Raw genomic sequence first — 20,376 nt, forward strand, 5'->3', positions numbered from 1 at the left:
TTTATTATTAGTGTTTTTTTTGAAGGGATTTCAAATTGATGCCTTTTTATAGCTCAATAGCCGAGGCCAGACTGCTGCAACTTTTCATATCAACATTCAACTCTTCTGCTAAGTAGTATATAATAATAATTAATAATAATAACACCACACGGACTGACTGACTCCACAAGGAAAAGGTAGAGCTTGGCTCCACAGCTGCCAACATGATTCAGTTACACTGGGATATTAGTGACACTCCAATCATAGGCAACATGATACATCATGCATCAGGCTTCACTAAAATCCCCCAAACTGGTTCTCGTCACTGCGAGCGTACGATAGTCCCTGGCCAGTTGTGCCAAACCACATGTCAGCTTTAATCTGCAAATCAGCTTTTCCCTAGAGCAACCATTGTACTATTTTACTAGCTTCCCCCATTCCCCTGTCCCGTTCTCCAGAAGAACTCTCAATATCTTCAAAGAATCTTCCTCTTTGGCCCGGCCTTCCTGTAGCCCATCCCTTCCCACCTTGCCTGGTGATCCACTGCGTTCCTGTAAGGCACTCTGACGTGCGTCGCCTCTGTGTGAGGACGTCCTCCCAACGCGAAACGTGCTTTACAAGTGTAATTTGTTGTTGATAATAATAATCTTTGCAGTTGATACAGCGCCTTATCACGTCTTCGAGACGTCTCGAAAAAAGCGCTTCACAGGATATACTGCAAAGTGGAGTGACTGTGTGTTTTGTGGGCCAAACGCAGCAGCCAACTGCGCACAATTGATGTTGTACACCAACAACATGCATTTATATAGCACCCCTCATGCTGGGTAGCGTCCCAGAGCACTTAAGGTAAGTGCTTAAGAGCTGTGACGTGCTGTGCAATTGTTGTGATTGTTCTTGCAATGGGCCCTGGTGACACAACCAGCGCGTAGCAACAACACTGTAGTGCCAAGTCAATAAAGATATTAATATTGCTGGATGATTTCACCAGCAATATTAATTTCTTCATCTCATCTCCCCAGAGAGTTAAGTCAGAGGTTCAGCTACAATGGAGAGAAAAATAAACCGAGCCATCTGGAGTTACTCATTTGTAAGTGGGAGTTTAAAAATACTCCAACCATTGGCCGTGACTGGGTACAACTTGTCGGCAGGTAGTTCTGTTTCTCGTTTTGATGCTTACTCACGTGCCGAGGGTCTTCGGGATCTGTGGAGTCCATCATCCTCTGCAGATCGTCGATCTCACGCTGTTTCTTGTCCATCTCCCTGCACTGGCTCTCCATCTGGTCCTCCAACTCTCCAGCCTCCTGTCTCAGCTGGTTGAGCAGCTGAATCTTGTGGCCCAGCTGTTGACGGATACGTTCCTTCTCAGCTTCCGAAATCTGAGGAATTATATATATATATGTATAATGCGATACAATTTACATTTGTACAGTGCCTTTCCTATCGTGAGGATGTCTCAAAGCTCTTTGCAGTGCCGAACAGGGGCCTGAACTGCAGGTGGGAGCTGAGGGGGATGTGGAGGGGAAAAGATGACCGAAAGCGTGGTCAAATGCCTTGAGATGTGCCTTGAAAGAAGGGAGCAGGCGAATTGGAGGACCTCCGGGATGGAATTACACAGAGAGTAAGCGGGTTGTTGATTGGAAAAAGTGGCATTCGTTGTTGGAGAAACTTCATTGACCATCTATGCATTATCCATCTACCATTTCCAAACCTAGAGGAAAGACACCTAAATTTTTACTTTTCTCATGGAGTCTGCAATTTTTGACCAGCCGTTCTTTCCTCATCTTCCTACTAGAACTTATAGCATTCCTCTGATCTGTGTTTAAAACCCCCAAACACGGCAAGTAGGGTATCTGTAAAACAGGAGCTTTTCGGACGGCTGAGAAAACGCCAGGAAAGGCATCTCAAACCAGTTACTACCAATAATAAACCTGGAGGTAAACAAACCTACACACTTTACTGCCATGTTTTTGGAAAGTTAGTGCTTGGAAAGTCGGGCTTCTGTGTAAGAAGGGACTGAAGGAGTCGGAATCAATGCAGGATGGCAGATTAGTATTAAAGGATTGAGTGATAAACAACTTCTCATGACTTGGTGATTAGTTACGTAATCAAGAGCTCCTTTAGTTTCACCTGTGCAAACCACGCAACTTCTAATAGACCCCATAATCTGATATTTAACTTCTCAATAATAATAATCCTTGCATTTGATTTAGTCGTTGAGACGTCTCAAAGCACTTTATATTTTGTGGGCGAAACGCGGTAGCCAAATGCGCAGAGCAGTGTCCTACAAATATTCATGGACTGAGTGACCAAATTATTGATTTATTTTGGAGGGGTTATTACCCCCAGAAACCAATCCACCATTCCACTAACAACCAGATTCCTACTTACTGCTAATTAAACAGACGCGTGTGGAGTAAGGAAACTTGCCTAAGGTTTCGCCCTGCCCGGGAATCGAACCCAAGTCCTCTTGCTTGCGAGACGAGTGTCCTAACCAAGACGCGACAGGAACTCCACATGTATAAATACCCGTTTCTGTGCTGCTAATTCCTCCAGCTTTTGCAACTCCTCCATCGTCCTCAAAACCTGCTGCTGTACGTTGTCTTTATCACGCTGCAGTTCCGTCAGCTGTTCCTGAGCTGCAAACAACAAAGGCAAGCGAGCAGCTTGTGTGAAAAGAAGTAACCTGAACCTGGAAAACTGTCTGCAAAGCCGAAACAGCACAGAAAGATGCCACTGAACTTTTAATGTTAACTTTTCATCTCAACAACAACTTGCGTTTATATAGTGCCCTTCACGTGGGGTGGTGTCCTGGAACGCTCTAAACTGAAGTGTATACGCTAGGCATACAATGTCAGCTTGGCGCAGTGGTCTGCACTTTCAGCTTTGGTCAGAACAAGCAGGATTAAGTTTGATGGTTTGTAGGTTGTACACTTGCAATAATGTCTGTAGTGCTCGGAGATATTTCAAAGTGATAAGAAGAAATAAAAAAAAGCATGTTTTTTCTTTCTTTCTAATCTGAACGGACTCGACCTTCCTGTGACAAGAGATCAATGTCTGACACATTATGGAACCCTCAAATTCTGAGTAACGCAACTGGTAATTCTGCAGTAAAATTCTACACCTCTTCACCTTTCTGAATCTTCTTTTCTTTCTCCTCCAGCTGCACATCCAGGGCTTGGTGAAGCTGTGCTCTCACTTCTTCTTTTGCTAACAGGTTACCCCCAAACTGAACCTTGCCAACTTTCCCGGGCTGTACTTGGTCACCAATGTGGCCCTCTTGGATGTAAAGGTTCCTCTTATACCAGGCCTTCCCGATATACGTGCTCTCTCTCGGCACATCTTCCATTTCCACACTCTGTAAAAAAAAAAACATATATTTAGATATTTTAGCCTGGCTCAGTTAGTAGCACTCTCACCTCTGAACCAGAAGGTCCAAATCCCTGACTGTCCAGCACCTTGGGATGTCCTCACGACATGAAAGGCGCTTTGTAAATGTAATTTGTTGTTGTTGTGAGTTCAAGGCCCACGTCACGACTTTGAACTCCCAGTTTAAGCTGACACATCAGTTCAGTGACCCACCTGCCTGTTCGAGATGTCATGGCACTATTTGAATAGGGAAGTAAATTTCTCCCAGTGTCCTGGCCAACAATCCCCCAGATAAATAAACCGATCATTCGCTTCATGTGCTGTTTGTGAAACATTGTGAAACCTAACTTAGCTGCTACGATCATCCACAAAGACACACTTTACAGAAAACACTGCAAAGTGCTTTGAGATGTGTCATTGTGATAATTCGCTTTATAAAACACAAAAATTATAGGATTCTTATGATCCTTCAAACTGCAGAAAAGCAGCTTTAGATTAAAATTTCAAATTCTGTGCAACCATAAATTTCAATAGTAAATAATAATAATCCTTGCATTTGATATATTATCATGTCCTTATCATATGTCTCAAAGCACTTCACAAATATACTGGAAAGTGAATTGTCTGTATCAATTGTGGGCAAAATGCAGCAGCTAATTGTGCACAGCAGTGTCCCCCAAATAGTGGTGGATTGAGTGACCAAATTATTATTTTTTGGAAGGGATGCTTCTGCAGGAATAAACTAAAATCCACCAAACAAATGCTAAGCCGCAGCTGGTGCTGAGCCGTGCTCCAGGCTCTTTCTAACAAGACTCAGGCCTCTGGAAGGTAAGCTCACCTCAGTTGGAAAGTAATGTGTTGGTTCAAACTTTGCATCAATCTTGTAAAACGCCATTTCCTGTTCCATCTGATACTGCTTCTGACAGGTCAGTGCAAGCTGAGCTGTTTTTTGCTTTAGCTACAGCGGAAAATACAATAACAAATTTCAAAATCGGAAGGACACACATCAGCTAAAAGTTAACTCCCATGAGTCGAACATTTGTTTAATTAAACCTTTTCACAGCAGAAGTTCGGATGAAGAAGGCAAGTGAAGTCTATGACACATTGAACAGGATTTGCTTGGAAGCAAATTCCTTTCACAGTAACAAGCAGCTAAGGAATTAATATATTGAAATGGAATTTTACAAGCCATTCTTGTATACCATTTTCTCAGCCACTATAAACCCCAAATTCTACTGCTTACATGTAGTATTTATCAAGCTTTTTAAAAGCCAAGTTTACACAATTTGACATTCAACAGATGTAGGAATGTTTGAGCAGTCCAGGTTCTATTTGTCACATACACATTGCTCAATACCTGTGACAAACCACAAGCACACAAAATGTACACACAACTGAACATCACAATGATGATCGCAGAGATCGCACGTGGGACATTTCTGGGCAAAAATCGAATTTCAAGAACAAATTAGATAGATTTCTGCTAGGAAATAATATCTCGAGATACAATATTTTGGGACGCATGTCATACGACTGCCAGGATGGTGAAAGACAAACTGGATGGACCTTGGTTTGTTTTCACCTCGCAAAATTCTTATGTTCTTAATCGCAGTTATTCCTAACAGAGTTGTCTATAATAAACTCAAGTGCCAACTAATTCCAATAATATAAAGAGCTTGCAGTCCTCCAATAAGATTTCAGGAACACAGACATTTCAGCAACTTATTTCTTCTACATCAGTCTGTGGATTTACACTGGCGATCTTTCCCGATCTGTATGACTAGTGTCATTAGGTATTAAAATGAATGCTGCCAATACAATCACAAGAAAAAGCTCTTTCTACTTCTCTCTGTGGAAGGTATTCTACAAATTTGAGTTCAAGTAAATTCTTATTTCTGCACAACATTAAAATATTATACAGTGAGTCTGATTTAGAGCAATAACAGAAAACGCTCAATGGCTGCTTGTTCCTTCTATAATCCATCAATATCAGTACAACAATCCCGTTTCCTCTCTCACCACTTATAAACATAATAATAATCCTTGGATCTGATATAGAGCCTTATCTCTTCGAGACGTCCCAAAGGGCTTCACAGAATATACTGTAATGTGCATTGATTGTACATTTTGCGTGCGAAACACGATAGCCAATTGCGCACAGCAGCGTCCCACAAACATTCGTGGATTGAGTGACCAAATTATTACTTTTTAAAAAAAAATTTTTTTTTAAGGGATTATTACCCCCTGAAAGCAATCTGCCAATCGACTAACAACCAGGGTCCCATTTACTGCTAGGTAAACAGAGGCATGTAGAGTAAGGAAACTTGTCTAACGCTTCGACCTGCCCAGGAATCAAACCCAGGTTCTCTCGCTCTAACCACTGAGCTACAGGACTCCACATGTTAGCATGTGCGAGTTTGAGGGCTTAGTATTGCATTCCTGCCATTGAAGTCCCTTGTGTGATCCCTGCAGCATGCAACAGGAGTGCTACATGCCTGTGATACCTGAAAGCAAGCGTGCAGCAAGGCCTCAATAGACTGCGTCAGGAAAGACTGAAGAGAAGCGACAAAAAATAAATCACACATTCAATATCATAAAGAGAGGCACACGTCAGAGGTTAAAAACATCATTGCAAACAAAAGGATTAAAAAATGCACACAACAGTCAACATCTCTCTCCAAGCACGTTGGTGACTGTGCTCACTAAATAGTGAAAAGATCAGTTCACAACTGGTTTGTATGAGGAAAAGTTCCATATACTTCAACATGCAAACAGTTCATCCAACAACAAGAAGTGGCGAGACTGTACATTTTACTTTTCCACAAACTACCTTCGCTGGGGTAGAGGCGCAGAGTGGGGGAGGGTGTTGAAAACAACCATGATACCAGCTAAAGAGAGAAAAGCAAGCACAGGTTTGTCAGCGCACAGCACTAATATCCGTGAAAGAGCATGAAAGAGCACACAGGATTTCTCCCTCTCCAGAACCAAAGGCGGATTTGATGGCGAGAATGAAACCACTTCATTCTTCGTGTCGGATGCCATCAGTGCAAGCGTCTCGTGTAGCAGTTTATGAGACTTGAACATAAAAATGATGACTGAATATTTGTGATGGAAAAAGGCGACATGACCACAGACTGAGTCCAGAGACAGTCTAGCTCAAATCTGGATTACTGTCTTATACCGAACGTGGAGAAAAGGCACGTGTCCACCTTGAGACAACAGCCCTGGCACTGAATTCCCTTTGTCAGTGGGGCACTAACACAAGTACTGAGGAGGCTTGATCCCACTGCGCTCAGGCCTATTGTGACCACATGGATCACAAATGTCTTTCGCGGCCCTGCACATTCCCCGGGTTTTAAACGGGTAACAGAGTTCAGTTCCAATTCCTAGTTTCACATAAATCAATCAATCGAATGGGTCTCAATTCCTGAGAATCTGTGATTAGTTGCAGCTTCCTACTTTATTCATGTCACCAATGAATGGTCTGAATTGATGACCAGCAAATTGGAAATCCTGTGTGGCCCTCTCCGCTTTGATTTTGATTTCAGTACAACAATATTACAATATTATTGAAAACTACACCTAGGCTTACAACGTATAACAGGCACGATGGGCCAAATGGCCTCCTTCTGTGCCTTAAGATATCTATGATTCTATATGATTCATACCAGTTCATTCTTGGTCTCCATTTCCTTCTCCAGCTCTTTGCAGCTGTTTTTTTGCTGCAGGTGCTCCTGTTTCAGTGACTTGTTCAGTTGCTCCTGTTCCTGATCATTTCCAGGGATTTGGACTGTTCCTCTTCCAGGCGCTCAATCTCCTTCACCTTCCTCTCCAGCTCCCTCTCGAGGTTCTCCAGTTCTTCTGTACAAACCCAGTAAAAGGTTACAATACCATATAAAATGACATTTGTATGGCACTTTTCTTGTTGGGAAGACGTCCCAAGGCGCTGGACAGTGAGGGATTTGGACCCGAGCAGGGGGGGCGGTGAAATAATAATAATCCTTGCATTTGATATAGCGCCTTATCACATCTACACGACGTCTCAAAGCGCTTCTTAGAATATACAGTAAAGTGAATTGACTATATTTTGTGGGCGAAACACGGCAGCCAATTGCGCACAGCAGTGTCCCACAAACAGCCGTGGATTGAGTGACCAAATTATTATTATTATTAATTAATGATTATTATTATTATTAATGAATCATTATAAGATCACGCAGAATTGTGGAAAATTCTGAAATTCTTTACCTAAATGAAACCGTTTGTGAGCCTCTTGTCTCTCCTGGCTGGTTACCGGCCGTCCGTCCAAACGTTCCAGTGTGCGTAAATGGTATATGATGTATAGGCGGTAATGGGGTAAATTGGCTAACGGATTCTCTGCCAGGTTTAGCGAGGTCAGCTCTTTCAACTGCTTGAGTTTAGTGGCATCCTGGAGCTACATCAGAAACACAGGACAATTTGTAGTTCACCTTACAGGAGACGGACGCAACATAATAATAATAAATCTTACCTTTGATGTAGCGCCTTATCAGGTCTTGAAGATGTCTCGAAGCTCTTCACAAAATAGACTGTAAAGTGAATTGACTGCATTTTTGTGGGCAAAATGCCTCTGCCAATTGTGGATTGAGTGATCAATTTATTACTCATTTTTTTGGAGGGATTATTACCCCTGGAAAAGCGATCCGCCAATCGACTAACAACCGGGTTCCTACTTGCTGCTTGGTAAACAGAGACGCGTGGAGTAAGGAAACTTGCTCAATGTTTCGCCCTGGCCGGGAATCGAACACAGGTCCTCTCGCTTGTGAGGCGAGCGTGCTAATCTCTACACTATGCCACGACATGTTATCTATTGCAAGTCAGAGGGCAATGAGTGTCCCAATTGGCGCTTTCCACCTTTTTACAATGACACCCTGTAGTATCCTACCTACCAGAGCAATGTTGTTCTGTTTGAGGTTAAGGACTTGAAGGGATCGTAATTTCTTTCCAACCCAGGCAGGAATTTGCTCAATATTATTTCCAGCCAAATTCAGGTTGCGCAGGTTCACCATGTGCTCCAGACCTTCAATTTTTCTACACACCGTCAAAATAAAAAGTTAAAAGGGTTACATTTTTAATCGAGACTCAGAATTGTTCCTCCTGTTTTCGATCTGAGATATAAAGCTGCAGTTAATTTCTACCAGTTAGAAAGGAAGAATTGGCAACTTTTTTTAAAAAAAACAATGCCCGAAGTAAAAATGTCTCACAGGAACATTGCAGGTAATTATCAACTCACTGTTACTCACCGGATCAGATTGTAGGAGAGATTGAGCTCACAAAGTTTCCCCTGTTTGTCCAGTTTCTCTATCTTCTCAATCAAATTGTTGCTCAGGTTTAGGAATTGCATCTTCTCACATTTTTCCAAGTTTTCTATGTACTGAACACAAAATATTTAGACATGTTCAACAAAGTGGATTTTAGGGTGGATTTAAAGAAGGTTAGAGAGAAGGGGTGAGATGAAGGGATTGAGGCAGAGAGCTCCAGAGTTCGGAGGGAGCGGAGTGAATGAACTCTTGGCCAATGATGGTGATGTGGGGACACCCAGCAGGTCTGAGTCAGTTGAGTTTCATCTCTTTAAGGACGAAGAAAAGCTTCAAATTTATTATTTTTAAAAAAACAAAAATTTAAATACAATTTCATACTGGACTAAAGGTCACCCTTCCAATAACATTGATTTTTAATTGATCTCAACCTTGTTAGGCATCCGCGTACTCACCCTAAACTTTTTGCCCCCCTCTTTTGACAGGCAAAGGTTAAGAGACTGCACAAATCCAAAGTTTTCCTCTCTTGACAGCTTCCTGATCAAATTGTCCGTGATGTACCGGACCCCAGGGCTTCTGCTGATTCCACCTGCAAGAGATTCCAAAGTTTGCCCTCAGTTCCACAATATCCTTCTCTCCTTCTGTAGTCCTTCTTCCACTGATAGAGTGACCTCCTAAAATGTACAACTGCAAGATTCAAGCAATGCGATTCCCTATATACTGTTGCATTCTGCAAAGCAAACAGGCTGACTTAATAATAACAGGTAATAATAATGATTCTTACATTTGATATATCGCCTTATTACATTGTTGAGATGTCTCAAAACGCTTCACAGAACATACTGTAAAATGGATTGACTGTAAAGCCAATTGCACACAGCTGTATCCCACAAACAGTCTTGGATTTTTTTGAGGGATTATTACCCCTGGAAAGCGATCCGCCATTCGATTTACTGCTAGGTACACAGAGGAGTGTGGAGTGAGGAAACTTGCCTAAGGTTTCGCATTGGCCGGGAATCGAACCCAGGTCCTCTCACGTGCGAGGCGAGAGCGCCAACCGCTACACTGCGGGACTTAAAGGAAATGGCCAAAGACTTTGCTGTGTTTCAATCTACAATAACCATTGTATCCTGGCATAGAAGTGGCTGAAAGGCTATGTTAAGTGCCACCTAGATTGCGCTCTGAGACGCCGTCCAGAGTGGAGGGCACTATATAAATCCAAGTTGTTGTTGTTGTAGATTCTTACCTCCCTCTGTGGGATGCGCAATGATAGCTTCATTTTCACTCCCATCACTGACATCCCTGGCACGGTTAGGGCTGCCCGCACCTGAAGTACTGGACCTGTTGACTGGGGAAGGTGATTGTGTTGTCAGATTGGACACGGGGCAGCTTTGACCCTCAGCCAGAGATCCAAGATGTCTTTTCCATGGCAGCACTTGTGGGCTGCCCTTTCTCATGGTGGTGGGCGTAAAGACTGATTAATCTAGAGAATGGTCGGCCTGGTCAGGCACCACCGGCAAAAGGAAAGATGAAACAAGACTTAATATCAACAACAACTGGCAATGATATAATATAATACTTATATAGCGCCCTTCACACGGGGCAGCGTCCCGTAGCGCTTTTCCGATTTCCCTCTGTCTATAGGAGACACAGAGACACACACAGACACAGAGACACACACAGACAGACACAGAGACACACACACAGACACAGAGACACACACACACAGACACAGAGACACACACACACAGACACAGAGACACACACACACAGACACAGAGACACACACGCTCACACAGACACAGAGACACACACACACAGACACAGAGACACACACAGACACTGAGGCACAGACAGACACAGAGACACACACAGACAGACACAGAGACACACAAAGACACAGAGACACACACAGACAGAGACACACACAGACACAGAGACACACACAGACACAGAGACACACACAGACAGACAGATACAGACACACACAGATACAGACACACACAGACACAGAGACACACACAGACACAGAGACACACACAGACACAGAGACACACAGACAGACACAGAGAGACACACAGACAGACAGAGACACACACAGACAGACACAGAGACACACACAGACAGACACAGACACAGAGACACACACAGACAGAGACACACACAGACACAGAGACACACACAGACACAGAGACACACACAGACACAGAGACACACACAGACACAGAGACACACACAGACAGACACAGATACAGACAGACACAGAGACACAGACAGACACAGAGACACACACAGACAGACACAGATACAGACAGACACAGAGACACAGACAGACACAGAGACACACACAGACAGACACAGATACAGACAGACACAGAGACACAGACAGACACACAGACACACACAGACAGACACAGATACAGACAGACACAGAGACACAGACAGACACAGAGACACACACAGACAGACACAGAACAGACAGACACAGAGACACAAACAGACAGACACAGAGACACACACAGACAGACACAGATACAGACAGACACAGAGACACAGAGACACACACAGACAGACACAGATACAGACAGACACAGAGACACAGACAGACACAGAGACACACACAGACAGACACAGATACAGACAGACACAGAGACACAGAGACACACACAGACAGACACAGATACAGACAGACACAGAGACACAGACAGACACAGAGACACACACAGACAGACACAGACCGAGGTTTATCAGTGAAATGTCGGATGGTTTAAACCCTCGAGGCCGCGGCGCTTGTGTTGGGTGTGAGAGGGTTGACATGGTAACGGCAGCGCGGCCTCACCCCCATTACCACACTCTCTCTCTATCACACACTCTCCCCGGGGCGGGGGGGGGGGAGCGGGGGGTGTGGGGTCGGGGGTGGAGGGGGGGGGAGGGGGGGTCGGGGTGTGGGGTCGGGGGTGGAGGGGGGGGGGAGGGGGGGGTTGGAGGGGGGGGTGTGGGGGGGGGGTCGGGGTCGGGTACCTGTGACGCTGCACCGGGAGCCCGCGAACCGCCGCCATGTTTGTTATTGGGAAGGGGGCGGGGCCAGAGATCAGCCACGCCCACCACCGTGCAGCACCCCACACACCGCCCCACACACCGCCCTATACACCACCCCACACACCGCCCTATACACCACCCCACACACCGCCCTACACACCACCCCACACACCGCCCTATACACCACCCCATACACCGCCCTATACACCACCCCACACACCACCCCATAGGCCACACACCGCCCTATACACCACCCCACACACCGCCCTATACACCACCCCACACACCACCCCATAGGCCACACACCGCCCTATACACCACCCCACACACCGCCCTATACACCACCCCACACACAGCCCTATACACCACCCCACACACCGCCCTATACACCACCCCATACACCGCCCTATACACCACCCCATACACCGCCCTATACACCACCCCATACACCGCCCTATACACCACCCCATACACCACCCTATAGACCATACACTACCCCATACACCACCATATAGGCCGTATACCACCCTATACACCACCGCATAGACCATACACCACCCTATAGACCACTCTATATAGACCATACACCACCCTGCACACCACTCTATATAGACCATACACCTCCCTATACACCACTCTATATAAACTATACACCACCCTAAACACCACTCCATATAGACCATATACCACCCTATACACCACCCTATACAGACCATACACAACCATATAGACCATACACCATCCTATACACCACTCTATATAGACCATACACCACCCCATAACACCTTATACATCACCCTACATACCACTCTATAGACCACCCTATGCATCACCTTATACATCATCCTCTAAACTGGCCTGTACATCACCACATAGACCAACATGTGGACCACACATCACCCCATAGAGCACCTCATTCATCATATACAACACCCTATAGACTGCCAATCACATAGACCACCCTATACATCAACCCCATACATCGCCCTATCAACCACTCCACAAGCACCCTATTTACCACCCTATGCACCATAATATATTGCATACAACACCCTATACGCCACTCTATACCCCAAAGAACACCGTGTACAACACACTACTATATACAATGCCCCATGCAATACCCTATACAAAACCACACAGCCCATATAATACGCTGTACATTATAATAAATATATTTTATTAAAATACCTCATAATACAACATGCTGTAATGAACACCCTCAAGACACGGTATAAAAAACCCATAACACATGACAAAAGATAAAATACCCCTGATAGGAAAATATCTTGCTTTTGGTATAGCAGCTGCCGGAGGCATCCAAATGTCGTGAAGAGCTTCACAAAGAATTGGTACCAAGTGTAATGAACACGTATTTGTCGGCAAACTCAGCAGCCAATGTGCACGCAACACAAATGAACTCTCAAGTCCAGACATGAGCTGAAACGTGAGGTCAAGACTGAAGTGGATAGATGTTTGTTAGGTCAAGGGTATCAAGCGATTTGGGACAAGGGCGGGTAAATGGAGTTGAGGTACAGATCAGCCATGATCTTATAGAATAGCAGAACAGGCTTGAGGGGTTGAATGGCCTCCTCCTGTTCCTATGTTCCTAAATGTACCTACCGATCTGCTACGTTTAAGAAACCTAATAATCAGGAACCCTAATAATCAGGCTTCACAAACACCAGAATCAATGTATTTTTCATATTTGCCTCAATCAAGCGTTGCTCAATTCTGGATTTACCCAATCAGTTTATCCTTAACTTAAAGTAAATAATGACAGTTGACCTCAAATGTTGCTGTAACCGCAAGTCACTTGCTCACTTCGCAGTGGTTTAGAAACCCTCTGAACATGAAACTTCTCTCCATTATTTCCTTGTGGGCTTTTTTCGAAAGCTGTGGTGGACAATCACGCGTGTAAGCACTTTATTTTGAAATCCGCGTAGAGCTAGTGTTATCCTGTTGATTGAATAACTTGGTAGCAAACAAACGGGTAGCCATTCAATAGGAAATGCTGATAATTTCACATCAAATTTCTAGTGTGAGAGAGACCCTATGTTCAAAACAATGAGGGCTTTGGATAAGGTGAATGGGGAGAAACTATTTCCACTGGTCGTTAGTAAATGTAGTTTTTAGCTGGTGATTTCCACTGAGTTAGTATGTGTAGGAATACATTTCAGATCATTACCGAGAAGCAAAGGGAGAGAGACGAAGAACAGGTGCATTGCAGAGAAGACAAATTACTGCATTGTATTGTAACTGTGTGCCTTGTAAAGTTGATTTGAAAATCAAACAAAACAGCAGCCAACATATTTCTCTTTCATGGTGCAAAAAAATACGCTAACCTTTTGCGCAATTGTCTTGTTTTTATTTTAAAAGAATGTAAATTGTTTTCCACATAAGTAGCTGTATATTTCCATCGTTTATTCGCAACTTAAAGGATATTTTGCGCAAGGTAACAAATGGCAAGAATTCAAGGTTTGAAAAGGGACTGAAGTGCAGGAATGTTAATGCACAATTGGTCTTGTGCAATTTGAACTGTTGAAAATATTACTTTTGAAGAGGATTTCAATCAAAAAATTGTGGGGTGGGGGTGGGGGGAGTTTTTTCTGCTAACATCGAGAATGATGGAACAGTGAGTAGTTTAAATTTAAATTACTCAGCACCACATGCAAATGTACAATTCCACACTCTCTTATTCTCTCTCTCTATATAAGCACATTTGACATCCCAATTTAATGAATATGTCAATGTACATTGTATCTGACAAACTGGATTTGACTATCTTTTATAGTTACCTGATTACGGCACCCAAGATCCTCAGAGTCGGAGCATCTGAGACTGTGGTGGCTCAAACATATGGATACAATCACGAGTTTGCGATCTCAATTAGTTTAAAAAGTTACCCCGATAGGAGAACAGTTTACGCAGAAACAGTACTGATACTAAATGAGAGCAACAAATTTCAAGCAGCCTCCACACTGACCGTAAGTCTATCTTCCATTACAGTTTTGAATATGTCCGTGAAGTGTAAGATTGATATTTCACACCTTCTTACGGACGGAATTTCACAGTCTTATGAATATTAATGATAATCATTACATTCGATATTGCGCCTTTCAGATTTGCGTCAGAGGCACGTCTCAAAAAACACTTTGCAGGATTTGCTATTGAGCGGCTGTGTATTTTGTGAACCATAGAAATGTATAGCAACAGAAGAAAGCAACTCAGTTCATCGTGTCGGTGCTGGTTCCTTTAAAGAGCCTTTCAGTCCCATTTATCCACCTTTTCCTCACGACGGCCCCTGGAGTTTACTCCTTTTCAGATATGTATTTAGTACTCTCAGGCACAGCCTTGCGTGAAGGGTGCTATATAAATGCAAGTTGTTGTTGTATTTGGTTCCCTTTCGAAAGCTGATATGAATTTTGCCTCAACCAAACAACTCTGTGCGTGAAAAAAATTCTCTGAATCTCCCCAACCCACTTGCTCCATGGAGGTCAAGTCGACTGGGATAGTTAAGAAAAGGAATGTGTTGAAGGAATTCCACAGTCTTCCCCAATCCCTTTTTTTTCTTGGCTCACCCTTCTTTCCTGTTGCTGTTTGCGGGACGCTGCTGTGCGCAACTGGCTGCCATGATTCGCCCACAAAAAATACACAGTCACTCCACTTTACAGTGTATCCTGTGAAGCGCTTGAGACGTCTCGACCACATGATAAGGCGCTATACCAAGTGCAACGATTTTTATTATTATTATTGTTATTATTATTATTATCTCGAAAGCAATCGAGGGAATTGGACAACGGTTGAAATAATTAACAATGGAATGGATCAACGAACTTTGTTCCCTACAGATCTTGCCAAAAGCCTTTCCCATAAGTAAAGATAAACCACAATATGTGTACTTAGCAGCATCCTCGTCAGATTTCACAAAGGAAGAAAAGGTGCCAGTGTCTCACCAGAACGGACTGCTCTTCATTCAGACCGACAAACCCGTTTACACACCTGACCAGTCAGGTACCACTTTCCGCCCACAAAAGCCTTGCATTTTTTTGACTGAACTTTATGATGATTACATTCTGTTATTTCAACTCTTTATTCTCAACCCTCATCTTCTGCTTTATCTGTAGTGAAAATTAGAATCTATTCTCTGAACGAAGAACTCAAACCAGCTAAAAGACCAGTTTTGATTACTTTTAAGGTGAGATTTATTCAGAGAATGGTTGCCTTTGATGGGAGATTTGGTGACAAACATTGTAGTAAAAATTTAGGACTGCGATGTGCTGACGTTGTGGAGTTGCATTGTGGAGTCCTGTAGCATATTGGTTAGGGCCCTCGCCTCGCAAGCGAGAGGACCCGGTATCGATTCCCGAGCAGGGCGAAACCTTAGGCAAGTTTCCGTACGCCACACGCCTCTGTTTGCCTAGCAGAAAGTAGGAACCTGGTTGATTAAGCGCTCCGGGACTCTACCCGGCATGAGGGGGCGCTATATAAATGCAAGTTGTTGTTGTTGTTAGTCGATTGGCAGATCGCTTTTCGGGGGTAATAATCCCTAGGAAAAATATAAGCAGATAAAAAGTGGTCTCTCAATCCACGACTATTTGTGGGACACTGCTGTGCGCAATTGGCTGCTGCGTTTCGCCCACAAAATATACAGACATTACATTCCATGAAGCGCTCTAATCCGTCGCAATGATAAGGCGCTATATCAAATGCAAGCAGCATTATTATTATTGATACATTGGACATAAAACGGCTGATTTTATTCTCTATAAGGACCCAGAAGGAGTAAAGGTTGACTATGTTGAATCTGAGGACGTCACTGGAATAATCTCAATACTCGACTTCAAGGTTCCACCTAACCCTAAGTAAATTGCCATTAAAAAATATTGCAACGTTCACAAACCAGACTCACTGTGTTGACTTATTTGTCCAATATCGTTTGAGCATTTGCTGTTTGCTATCCTTTTTTTCTTCCGACATTGTATGTCAATAATAATTATTCTTAATAATAATTATTATTGTAAGTTGTTAATAATGATTAATATTATTGTGTGTCGTTAATAATAATTATTATTGTGTGTTTGTTAATAATAATTAATATTATTGTGTGCTAATAATGCTTAATATTATTGTGAGTTATTAATAATTATTATTATTGTGTTATACTTTCCATTGACCCCCTACCCACCCCCCACTCTGAACCCACCCTGATTGAGAGGATAACTCAAGAATAATAGTGCATTTATTTAGAATGCAGTCTTCATTACACACATGTGTCACACGTAAACTGCACCGGTTTTCTTTGCAGATACGGCCTGTGGAAAATAGAAGCCAAGTACAAAAGTGACTTCACGACATTCACTTCAACAAAATTTGAGATCAAAGAATACGGTAGGAACATAGGAACACAGGCCATTCAGCCACTCCAGCTTGTTCTGCTGTTCTATTAGATCATGGCTGATCTGTACCTCAATTCTGATTACCCGCCTTTGCCCCATATCCCTTGATCCCTTAAAAAATGCAAGTATGCAGCAAGTCCCATTTATTGTGCCAATACCCTGTTTGCCAATGATTGTTCCTTGCAGTAAAATGCTGAACGTAACATCAGAATTCAGTTAAAGACGGCAAAAAGTGCTGCAGTATTCCTATAAGGGGGGAAGTGAAGACTTGTGACATGTACTCAGGAAACACCGTCAATCAGCAGAAATTAGGATGGGAAAACTAACGGGAAAATGCTCAGTAATCAATACACTGATGGGCGATTTATATTATAAATAATCTTAAAAGAAGCATCAAGAAGGAGAAATGATCATTCAGCCAGTCAAATCGTTCTCTCACATTCCACAGAAAATCTACCATAAACTATACCTCAGGCAAGTTTCCTTACTCCACATGCCGCTGTTTACCTAGCAGTAAGTAAGAACCCACTTGTTAGTCCATTGACGGATTGCTTTCCGGGGATGATAATCACTGCAAAAAATAATAATTTGGTCACTCAATCCACAGCTATTTGTGGGACGCTGCTGTGCACAATTGGCTGCTGCGTTTCACCCACAAAACACACAGTCACTACAACAACAACAACAACAAGATTCCATTTATAGAGCGCCTTTCATGTCCGGAGGACGTCCCAAGGCGCTGTACAGTTGGGTCAGGACCCGAGCATTGGGGGGAAATGGTCAGGGTGAGGGGAGGGAAGGGAGGGAGCGAGGAGGGGGAAGAGAGTCGAGAGGGGAGCTGAAGGCACCGTCAAAGAGAAAGGTCTTGAGACCGGCCTTGAAGGAGGAAAGGGAGGAAGCGGCGAAGGCCCTGGGGGATGGAGTTCCAGAGCCTCGGGGCTGAGAGGCTGAAGGTCCGGCCACCGATGGTAGGGCGGTTGGGGCGGGGGACATGGAGCAGACCGGAGCCAGAGGAACGGAGGGTACGGGCAGGTAAGTAGGGGGATAGTAGATCAGAGAGGTAGGAGGGAGCGAAGCCGTGAATGGCCTTGTAGGTGAGGATGAGGATCTTGAATTCGATCCTCTGGGGGATGGGGAGCCAGTGGAGGCGAGCGAGGGCGAGGGTGGGAGTGATGTGGTCGCGGTGTCTGGTGCGGGACAATACATGAGCTGCAGAGTTCTGAATGACCTGCAGTGTGGAGGGAGGGCCGGGAAGGCCGGCGAGGAGAGAGTTCCCATAGTCCAGCCTTGAGGTGATAAAGGCGTGGACCAGAGTTTCAGCCGCGTGAGGGGTGAGGTAGTGCCGTAGTCTGGCGATATTCCGGAGGTGATGGAAGGCGGTGCCCGTTGTGGTGCGGATATGAGGGAGAAAGGACAGCTCAGGGTCGAACAGAACACCGAGGTTCCTGACCGGCTTTGAGAGTATATTTACTTTACATATTTTGTGAAGCGCTTTGAGACGTCTCAACAACGTGATAAGGTGCTGTATCAAATGCAAGGATTATTATTAATATTATTATTATTATTATTATTATTAACGTGTTACCCTGAATGTTGATATTTTTCAGTGTTACCAACCTTTCAGATCTCTATCAAGCCAGAAAAGAACTTCATATCCTTTGATGAATTTAACAGTTTCAAAATTGATGTGATGGCAAGGTACCCGTTTAACCGCATTTAAACAACTTTGAGTTCAATGGTTGACAATTTTGGCGAAATAACTAATGGTTGAATAAAATGCTGATAATGTACTGTATTCATTTTTCCCATTTCTAAATAAAAATGGTCTTAAAACATTGCGGTAGGTTAGAAATCTGGATATATCTGGGTTATTTTTATTAACGAGTTTCTTTAATTAGTGTATATCTAACCTAACATTGTTTCACAATCCGACAGTCATTTTCATGGAGAAAAAATACAAGATGCAAATGTCTTTCTGCACTTCGCGATTCTTGATGAACATGGAAGCAAACAGCTGATGCCAAAAGCTGCAATGATGAAGATGGTGAGATAAACCACAAGAGATCATTGCAAGAAAAGCTGCTATATAATATAGAATTATGTTATGCTGCTGTGCACAATTGGCTGCCGGGTTTCACTCACAAAATATACAGTCAATTCACTTTACAGTATATCTTGTGAAGCGCTTTGAGACGTCTCGAAGACGTGGGTTTGTTAGACGATTCATAAGCAGGGAACAAGTCGTCATTCAGTCTATCAAGACTTTTCTTAGCAAGAGTCAGATGGTCTGCCATGTCGACTTGTCCTCTCCCTCCGCTCAGCAGGCTGCCGGGGGTCGACTTCACAGCTGGGGGGGGGGGGGAAATCGCTGCATTGTTATGCATATTTTTAAAGACTTTCTGCACTCAAGTGCTCTGGGGCGCTAACCTACGTGAAGAACGCTATTTAAATGCAAGTTGTTGCTATTGTGGACGTTTGCTAATCAGTGGTTCGGGTTTCTTGTCTTCATCAGCTGGAGAATGGGCATGTAACTGTAGATTTCGACGCAGAATATGCGACTAAATCGATAGAAATAGACAGCCTTGCAGATCTTCACAATAGATTCTTGCACATTGGGGTAACGGTTCTCGACACTTCAGGTAAACGCTGCTGTCTCCTTACTGAAGAACTGAACTTTCAGAAAAAATAATTAATGGTAGGATTTATCTGAATTGAAGTTTTTTGAAAGAGTTTCTGTGTTTCGAAAGGTGAGAGCTGTCGAGTGGTTTGTTTTCCGGTTTGTTATTGACACTGTCTGTGTTTGCAGCCTACCTGGGGTAGCTTCACAAGATTAAGTGTCGAGTCCTGTAGCGTAGTGCTTAGAGCTCTCGCCTCGCAAGTGCAAACACCTGGGTTCGATTCCTGGTCAGGGCGAAACCTTGGGCAAGTTTCCTTACTCCACACGTCTCTGTTTACCTATCAGTAAGTAGGAACCCGATTGCCAGTGAATTGGCGGATCACTTTCTGGGGGTATGTATAATATATATATAATATATAAATATATATTTTTTTGAATACCACGTTTCGTGTTTTTTTTAAATTAATAATTATGATAAGTTTGCAGGGCTACGGGAAGAGAGTGGGGGAGTGGGGTTGATCAGGGCTATGGGGAGAGAGCGGGGGAGTGGGGTTGATCAGGGCTATAGGGAGAGAGCGGGGGAGTGGGGTTGATCAGGGCTATGGGGAGAGCGCGGGGGAGTGGGGTTGATCAGGGCTATAGGGAGAGAGCGGGGGAGTGGGGTTGATCAGGGCTATGG

At 43.7% G+C, this 20,376-nt stretch overlaps 2 protein-coding genes across 2 annotated transcripts in view; one reads left to right on the forward strand and one right to left on the reverse strand.

The window, feature by feature from the left end:
- cntrl (centriolin) overlaps positions 1–11,696 on the reverse strand; it is a 41,804-nt gene extending 30,108 nt beyond the window's left edge. The window contains 12 exon segments of the mRNA XM_042337352.1: positions 1,161–1,355; positions 2,506–2,615; positions 3,109–3,334; positions 4,184–4,303; positions 7,014–7,108; positions 7,111–7,206; positions 7,594–7,780; positions 8,274–8,415; positions 8,628–8,758; positions 9,098–9,231; positions 9,889–10,141; positions 11,664–11,696. Coding sequence (XP_042193286.1) covers positions 1,161–1,355; positions 2,506–2,615; positions 3,109–3,334; positions 4,184–4,303; positions 7,014–7,108; positions 7,111–7,206; positions 7,594–7,780; positions 8,274–8,415; positions 8,628–8,758; positions 9,098–9,231; positions 9,889–10,099 — 1,647 coding nt within the window. The 5' untranslated portion in view covers positions 10,100–10,141; positions 11,664–11,696.
- Positions 11,697–13,501: 1,805 nt separating this feature from the next.
- Positions 13,502–20,376, forward strand: part of c5 (complement component 5) — a 32,712-nt gene continuing 25,837 nt past the window's right edge. Inside the window, exons 1-9 of the mRNA XM_007902734.2 lie at positions 13,502–13,598; positions 14,476–14,668; positions 15,533–15,695; positions 15,809–15,879; positions 16,455–16,546; positions 16,990–17,072; positions 18,688–18,778; positions 19,016–19,124; positions 19,593–19,719. Coding sequence (XP_007900925.2) covers positions 13,534–13,598; positions 14,476–14,668; positions 15,533–15,695; positions 15,809–15,879; positions 16,455–16,546; positions 16,990–17,072; positions 18,688–18,778; positions 19,016–19,124; positions 19,593–19,719 — 994 coding nt within the window. The 5' untranslated portion in view covers positions 13,502–13,533. The remainder of the gene's footprint in view (positions 13,599–14,475; positions 14,669–15,532; positions 15,696–15,808; positions 15,880–16,454; positions 16,547–16,989; positions 17,073–18,687; positions 18,779–19,015; positions 19,125–19,592; positions 19,720–20,376) is intronic.

The sequence above is a fragment of the Callorhinchus milii genome, unplaced genomic scaffold (assembly GCF_018977255.1).
Source record: "Callorhinchus milii isolate IMCB2004 unplaced genomic scaffold, IMCB_Cmil_1.0 Scaffold8, whole genome shotgun sequence".
Classification (NCBI taxonomy): domain Eukaryota; kingdom Metazoa; phylum Chordata; class Chondrichthyes; order Chimaeriformes; family Callorhinchidae; genus Callorhinchus; species Callorhinchus milii.